Genomic DNA, 8860 nt, shown 5'->3' on the forward strand with positions numbered 1-8860 from the left:
AGTCCAGATTTCATACGAATCTTGAAGAAATCTTCATTAAATCTCAAGAATAAAATATGAATTCAAGATAGATTGGAGAGAGAGAATATTTGCTGTCAAATCACCTTTTTCTCTGATTAATGATGTAATCAATGTGTCATTACAATTACAATGAAAAGACTATTTATACTAAAGAAAATAAAGCTAAACTAATTACAATAAAGCTAAGTAAATGGAGAAACTTGAATACAACATTTAAGCACTAATCTTGAACCCAACATTTTCAAAGATCCTAAACAATTCAACGACAAGACAACGCAGGCTGAGGACTCATATCCATTATATCGAAGGATAAATAGTGGAATAAATGTGAATATACGAGGCAACATCCTGGATAATAGATGGGTGGTCCTGTATAACCCGAAGCTATTAATGATGTTCAATTGTCATATCAATGTTAAGGCTTGCTCGAGTATAATATATGTGAAGTATGTCTTCAAGTATGTTTACAAGGGTCACGACAAACAAGTTGTTCATATCGATTTAGAGAAAGAAAGGGTCGTTATTAATGAAATTAGAAGGTTCCAAGATACACGTTATGTCTCCTCTGAAGGAGAACGGTTCTACCTATGCCTACTTTTATCTTATATTACTAGGCCTACTTGCTTTGAAGATCTATACAGTTTCAACGGCTTATTATACCCTACATTTCACAAAGCATCTCTTGAGAGAGGGTTAATAGAGAACAATGACAACTTATCCCAATGTCTTGCAGAAGCCTCCTTACTTCAATTTCCGGCTGCTCTTAGGAGGTTATTTGCCACGATGTTGATTATGAGCCAGGAGATGTTCGCAAGTTATGGGATGGCCACTATGATTCACTTTCGGAAGATTATATGCGACAATGTGAAAGTGTTAATCGAGTCAATAATATGGTTATAATTTATATCCTCATTTTTCTACAATCTATGGGTAAGAGTCTTGATGATTTCGATCTTCCAATGGTAGATGCAAATGCCAATTTTCAATCTGGAGAATTTCGTGAGGTACAAGAGGAAGGCTCTATAGTTGTGGAAGATGAACACTTGCGTGCCTGAGACTCTATCAATTCCGACCAGAAATACGCATATGATGAGATCATGAGGCACGTAGACGATGATTGTCCAGGAGTGTTCTTCATAGATGGTCCAGGTGGGACAGCGAAGACATTTTTTTACAAAGCTTTGCTTGCCAACATCCATTCACGTGGTCTTATTGCTCTCGTAACCGCTTCGTCGGGTGTTGCTTCCAATAATATGCCTGGAGGGAGAACATCTCACTCTAGATTCAAAATTCCTCTCAACCTTGATAACAAATCAATGTGCAACATAAAAAAACAAAGTGGGGCTTCTCAATTGATTCAAGATGCAAAAATAATCATCTAAGATGAAGTGTCGATGGCAAAGAGGCAAGCGATGGAGGCGCTCGATCGAACAATGCAAGACATCAAAGGGGTGGCACTCCCATTCGGCGGAAAGATAATGGTTTTGGTGGGTGATTTTAGACAAGTATTACCGATCATGAGGCGTGGAACCCAAGCACAGATTGTAGATTCTATCTTACGAATGTCACCTCTTTGGTTAACGATTAAAAATATACGGTTAACACTCAATATGAGAGCATGCACTGATCTGTGGTTTTCAAAATTTTTATTAAGAGTCGGTGATGGAGATGAAGAAACGGTGGATGAAAGCTTTATTCGCATGCCGGATGAGATGACCATTCTCTATACTGATAAAGGTAAGTCAAAAGATGCGTTGATTGACGCAATCTTTCCATCTCTGTAAATCAACGAAGCTGATTCGGATTATATCATTTCGAGGGCGATATTATCAACTAAAAATGAGAATGTCGATGAGATTAATGATCAGTTGATCGACAAGTTTTCTAGAGATGAAAAAAATACACTACAGCTTCGAAGAAGCAGAAGATGATAAGAATAACATCTATCTGATGGATTTCTTAAACTCTTTAACTGTTAGTGGTTTTCCTTCTCAATACCTTCGTCTCAAGATTGGATGCCCAATAATACTGTTACGAAATATCGATCCCTCGAATGGGTTATGTAATGGCAATAGATTGATATGCAGAGTCTTTTCAATGAAACGTCATCAATGCAGAAATAATTGTTGGTCAGCATGCTGGAAAGATAGTATTTCTGCTGAGAATTCCCTTATGCCAGTCCGAAGACAACATGCTCCCATTTAAGCTAAAGAGAAAACAGTTTCCAATTCGGCTTAGGTTTTATAATGACAATTAATAAAGCTCAAGGCCAAACAATTTTGAATGTAGGTGTTTATCTACCAGAATCAGTATTCTCACACAGGCAACTTTACGTGGCGTTGTCCAGAGGGATATCACGCGAAATACGAAGATGTTAGTGAAGCTTGTTAAAAAATTCAATTGTGCCAGAGTCTACACCTTAAATGTCGTCTATCAAGAAGTTTTACCTGATGAATAAAGTATAATCAACAATTATATTATTACACATTTGGTACCATATGTTTCTATTAAAATCATTGAGCCGTTTTTTGCACGAAATATTTACAGATGAGTGCATCACGAAAAACAAACAATAGTTTGGATATACGGATGAACATTATTTACAAATGATTGTATTTCTTTGTTTAGTTAAGAATTTCAAGTTTTATCATGAGCTCTGAATAGATGGGCTCAAAAACCCAATACGTGTGCAATTATTTTTTCATTCGATCTTGCTAATACACTGTATTAACCTTCAACTTTATATATTAGTTGACTTGCAAAATAACTGCACAAACTCATGATTCAAGGTCAAACTAATGTTTCAAAATTGTGATTCATCCACACTAGGTACACCACTAGTATAATATAATGAGCTTATTTTTTTTAGGAGCCCAAATTTTCATTTCAAATTAAATTATGGATATTGAAAATTCATTTTATATCATTTTCATTTTGACTCTCTTGCCTAAATCATTTATGGGTTCAACAAGAGAGTAGAAACTCTAGACAATCCATCACATGTTGAATATTTAGTGCTTATTTTCGCAAAAGTTTATTGGTTTTATAAAATGAGAAATTAAAAATAAAAATAATTATTAATTTTTGAATTTACTTTATTTTTCCCTCTACATTTTGTGTTATATGTACTGTTATCTTCGGATTCAACATATTTTATGATAAATTAGTCAAAATGTCTATACATGTTGTTTGTCGAATCCATTTGAAATGAGCATTTTGTATAGATCCACACACCTTGTTGATTTATTAACATAAAAATGTTAAATAATGTTAGCTATATGTACATAATGTATAGTTGAGGGATCAGTTTTGTCTTTTACCATGACGATTTGACCATAACTGATACTGGTGAGCAAAATCAGTAGCATCTCCTTTCATGTGTTGAGTTAAGCAAACAACTGACTAATCTCAGTAGTGGTAGTGTTGTAAAAATAGAAACTCAACCCCCCATTCTTGCAATCCCGAATTTCCTCTCTTTGCATATTCGAGTTCAGATCCACAAGTTATGCGGATTGGTTTAGTTGTGGTTCCAAATATGTATTTCCACAACAGTTTTTCCTTGAGGCGACTAGTCATGTGTCTAGCCCATAGTACGTAGTTTGAAGCATACAATATACATGAAATGGGTCTATAATTAATTGCTAGCAAGAGAGTCAGACATGGTGCAAAATAGAAAACAGAAAGCTGGTATTCGTCTAAGGTATAGACAGAGGGTTTCAACTATACATTATGCACGTGTAGCTAACATCATAATTATATCATTCAAAAGAAAATTGAAATTAGTAGACTTAAAACACTAAACTACTAGCAATTTATATGTAAATAATTATACAAAAGTTCCAAGTTTGTTGAATAACGAAGAATGTGTTAATTAAGAGACATACAATAAATTTTTATTTTTTTTTATTAACTTGGATATCCAACCCGATATGCAAGTCGACTAATCTCAGAACTCGGAGTCACCGCATTTGAACTTACGTGGCCACAATTTTATTTTTAAAACCCTAAACAAAATAGTTGTACGGAAGAAACAATTATTACAATAACAAAAATAAACCTTACAATTAATTTATCAAAAGATTAATTTCTTTAGATGTTGAGATGATTGATGAGATACAATGCGTTGCTACTAAGCCTTGCAATACGAATGATACTATTCCTAATCTTACTTTTGATCGCCGGACTGACGTTTTCCTCGGAGAATTCGTCAATGCAGGTGTTCTCGTCGGTGATGGCGGCACTCGTCCATGTCTGTGCGTTAGAAATCACGAACTTCTTGTTAGCAGACGATTTAAGGCTGGAGATTGCCTTGAGTGAGTTCTTGATTTCATCAATGGAGTCTTGGATCTCTTCGACACAGTCTTTGAGGACAGCAGCGTCGCCCTTGGTAATGTTCTTGGCCTTGGCTAGTTTGAGGACGGTGACGCGGGTGGTGGCGGCGGATTTGAGGGTGGCGGAGAGGGCATGTTTGACCAACCTTTGTGGGTTTGATTTGACGGCGGTGGCGTAAGGGAGGAGGTAGGTTAAGCAGATGGATGGATAAGTGGTGGAGTTGCATGAGGTTTTCACAAAGTTGGTGTAGGTTTTGGTGGTTTTGGTGGATGATGACGACGCCGGAACGACGACTAGGATTGCCATGGCCATGAAAATGAGAGAGAAAAGTGAAAGGAATTTGGTTTGTTCCATTGCTGGTTGTTTGGATGATTGATGATGATGATGATAAAGTTCAAAAATTTTGTTACTGAATTTATAGGCGAATTCACAGAGGAATTCGTTTGTAAAAATGTGTTTTAAAATTGATTAAAGAATTACATCAACATCGCATTTCTTGTTAGAATGCCTATACATAAAAAATGGCTGAAAGACAGGGATATAATAATACATACATACATACACACACACACACATATATATATATATATATATATATATATAAAAGTTTGTATAGTGCCAATAAAAGATATGTATTTTTGGTTATACATGTGTCATTCTGATAAGTGCAGTTAACAAACTTGAAGAATATTTGTTTAAAAACCAACTACAAATTAAACATTAGTTATTTGTATTTGTCGATTTGTGTAATAAGGTTGTTTATTGTCAAACAAATATTGTTTTTTATTATAAGTATTAAATAAAAGAATGATGAGAATAATTAAAAGTTAATAGAAGAAAGATAAGAGGTAGATTAATCTCTTGATAAATAGGAGGAAGGTAGTACTGTTCAAGAGCTTATTATAAAGAAAAAAAAAACACTCTTGTAAAAGTAATTTTAGGGTTTAAGGTTTTTAACGGATAAAACATAAGTAGTAAATAACAAGTAAGTGCAAAATATGAGTGTTTTTTTATCTCATATCTATTTTAAAGTTTGACAATTTTTTAATTCTAGATATAACTAACTCAATTAGTTTTCTAGTATAATTGGTTTGGCATTTGCATCTAGTCATTGTGTTCATTATGTTTTGGTTCATCTTTGATGCCAACTGATTTACCAATGTGTGACACGGAATGAAATCAGTATAGCATACAGCCCCACTTTTCTTGACGCATTTGTTGATAGCTTGCATTCGCACATCTTTAGCAAAACATGCATTCGGGCAAAGCTTGCTTGTGTTGTCATGTCTTTTATACATGGGTTTCATGTGGTGTTTCAAATCGATCTCTATTAATCACATCACCATATGAGCCCTAAGTTTCAAATTCTTGATATCGCATTATGTCTCTTGGAAGAACCCTAAAACAATTGATTTGAACTTTGGAATGAGAACAATTCCAATCAATACGAGAATTATATCAATCAAAGCATGTACCTGACAGTAATCGGAGTTTGGTGGTGTAGGCGAATCGAAAGGGATGTGAGGATTTAGATGTAAGGGGATAGGATGTGGGGAAATAAAAAAGATGCTAAAATTATATCTTTTGTTAAGTAGTCTCACATTGTTCTACTTATTTCGGTTGATAAAAATTTATTTATTTATGTCTTTGTAGTGTGTACCAAACACACCTCTTTTAAACATGTATAAGATTCAAAATTAACACTTCAATTATCTTAAGAGCATTTTTGTAACATTTAGTTATGAATCAATATATGTAACATTTCAAAACCTAAAGTTACAGGTTGGCCAATAACTTCGAATCCAACTTAAAACTATAGTAAAAGTTATTAGTAACCCAAAACTTGAGTCTTATAAAGCTCACAAATCTCACTTCCCGTCTAGATAGAACAAGTTGTTACGCAATAAATTTTAACTTTCAAGCCCATATAATATAGCAAGATTGGTTTTAAGTGGTATGCTTGCACAAATTTTAACCTTTGGAATTCGTAATACATATATATATATATATATATATATATATATATATATATATAATACACAATGTATGGTTGTCATTCTAATATGATTTTGTTTGGGGTATGTTAACTAAGGGGCCGTTTATTAAACACTTACTTGGTAAGTGCTTAATGCATAAATTTTCTCATCGGATGAACATGAGAAGGGCCAAAAATCTTACCGAGTAAGAACGATGAGAATGTTGGAGAGTCTTACCCGGTAAGTGAGGATGACAACTCTTACCCAGGTAAACGTTTGCCCAATAAATTGTTGCATTCGATATGTTTTGATGTACTAAAATCTTACGCATCAAAATTAATTATAATGTTGACTCATATTGGTAAGCATTTACCGGATAAGTATTTGGGTAAACGGCGCATAAATGTCCCATTTGTCATTATGTTCTTTATTAGCTATATATTTTATTTTAACTTTCAAAATTAAATGGTATTTATTAAAATTCTAAAGCTTGATTTCATCATGTGTGCTGTATCGGAATCAAACAAGTTTTAGGAATTAAATATTTATAAACCAAGTTTAGGGGAGTTTTTTGTTTTATTGAAGTGGTTTTATAAAATTATGTTTTATTTTATGTAATTTTGCATTAGTTAATATTCCACCACCCCCGCACCTTTGGAAGTGCATAATTTAACTAATCAAATGATTGTTCTTCATTATACTCATAATTGCTTTTTTTAAGATCATAAAGTCCCATTCTTCCATATTGAAAACCTAGTTTTTTAATCCATTTAATTATAAATACTTAGAATCGGAATTTTATTATATTTTATAATAACCTTTTTTTTTTATAATTTTATATTGAAAGCCTTTTAATTATTCAAGATACCAGTGAGATATATTTCGATTTTAATTTTGTTTTATTTTTTATCCATGTTGATATAATACGGTTTTACATGAGTTTGAGAAATCAATAATATTTTTATTTTTGAATAAAATATAAATTTGAAGATTCATAAAACATCAAAAAAAAAATATACCGATATTAGTATCAAATTAACTATTAAAAAATTCTCATTTTTTGTATAATTATTTTAATTCAATTTTTATTATAGTTTAATTTATATTTAATAATGAAGTAATTTATTTTTGATTTAATAATATAATTATTTATAAAGATAATAATTAACTATTTTGTTAGAAGTCAATGATTATTCTAATTATGCTTTAGAGTTTTTATATTTAGAATAAGATGTTTATCTTTTATTTGATTATGTTTATCTACAGTTAGATACACGAATTCAAAAATAAAACTTTAATAAATTGTACTTATGTACAATTTACTTGTAATCTTGAACTTTAAGTAATATACATTAATTAACAGCACCTTATGTATAAAAATAATTTTTAAGAGTTTTCATCAAATATTTTATAATATAGTATAAATATATTCGATTAATGTTATACAAATCATAATGATACATGTCTAATTATTAATATATAGTTACCTAAATAAATATTTAAGACTAGAGTTTGCTGTTCACCTCACATGGCTAACCATAAGTGATAGGCGTGCTGGCTGGGCACATGGTCCAAATATTAAAAGGCTTCTTAACCCTCCGGGTATAACGACTTCTCTGGCAATAGATATGATAAAAAGAATTCTCTCTTATTTTATTCATTTAAAATAGCATTTAATGAATAATTATCTATATTTATATCTTATCCTTCTAAATGGTGGATGAGATATAAATGTAAAAAAAACTTATTTTAAACTATAAATAATATCATTAAACATCAAACATATAAGTGCGTAGATTGTAATACAAACTTAGGGGCTGTTTACTAATAAACACTTATTTGATAAGTGTTTAACGTATAAATTTCATCATCAGATGAACATGAGAAAGACCAAAAATCTTACCGGGTAAGAGCGATGAGAAGGATGGAGTCTTACCCGGTAAGTGAGGATGATGACGTCAAAGACCTTCCAGCCTAGTGGTAAAGGCTTGGGCATGGCATAATCATGAACCCGAGTTCAAGTCCTGGGGGGGGGGGAGTGTTGGCGACATTTAAGTGGGGCCATGTTTAGCCTCCAAATTTGCCAGGGATTAGTCGGGTTTTGGCCCGGACACCCTTACAAAAAATATATATATATATATATATGAGGATGATGACTCTTACCCAGGTAAGAGGTTACCTAGTAAATTGTTGCATTCGATATGTTTTGATGTGCTAAAATCATACGCATCTAAATAAACTATAGTGTTGACTTCTATTAATAAGTGCTTACTGGGTAAACATTTGGATAAACGACACTTATTAGAAGTTGAGTGGGATTGGTGAATATCAAACATATAGTTTGAACGGGTTGAAGTCACATCGCCAACTACAATTATAAGCATTATTATCAATATGTCAAAGCAATATTATGTTAATTTTTTCTCTCATTTTGATTCTATTATTTTTTTTCCTCATGATTTATTTTTCTTTCCAATGTCAACTTATCTTAAAAATTGTCTTTTTCTTATCTCACTTTCAAGGTAATATAT

General features: G+C 32.3%; 1 protein-coding gene across 1 annotated transcript; it reads right to left on the bottom strand.

Moving 5' to 3' along the window:
- Positions 1-4110: 4110 nt before the first annotated feature.
- Positions 4111-4695, bottom strand: LOC112504158 (pectinesterase inhibitor 10-like). The gene has a single exon (XM_025108107.1). The coding sequence runs from the start codon at positions 4663-4665 to the stop codon at positions 4111-4113; it is 555 nt and encodes a 184-aa protein (XP_024963875.1). The 5' UTR covers positions 4666-4695.
- Positions 4696-8860: the final 4165 nt, after the last annotated feature.

This window comes from Cynara cardunculus, unplaced genomic scaffold (genome assembly GCF_001531365.2).
Source record: "Cynara cardunculus var. scolymus isolate 2C unplaced genomic scaffold, CcrdV1 Un_Scaffold_4783, whole genome shotgun sequence".
NCBI classification, from domain to species: Eukaryota; Viridiplantae; Streptophyta; class Magnoliopsida; order Asterales; family Asteraceae; genus Cynara; species Cynara cardunculus.

Coding starts and splice junctions, on each gene's coding strand:
- LOC112504158 (XM_025108107.1), bottom strand. CDS start 4,665: ATGGCCATGGCAATCCTAGTCGTCGTTCCGGCGTCGTCATCATCCACC.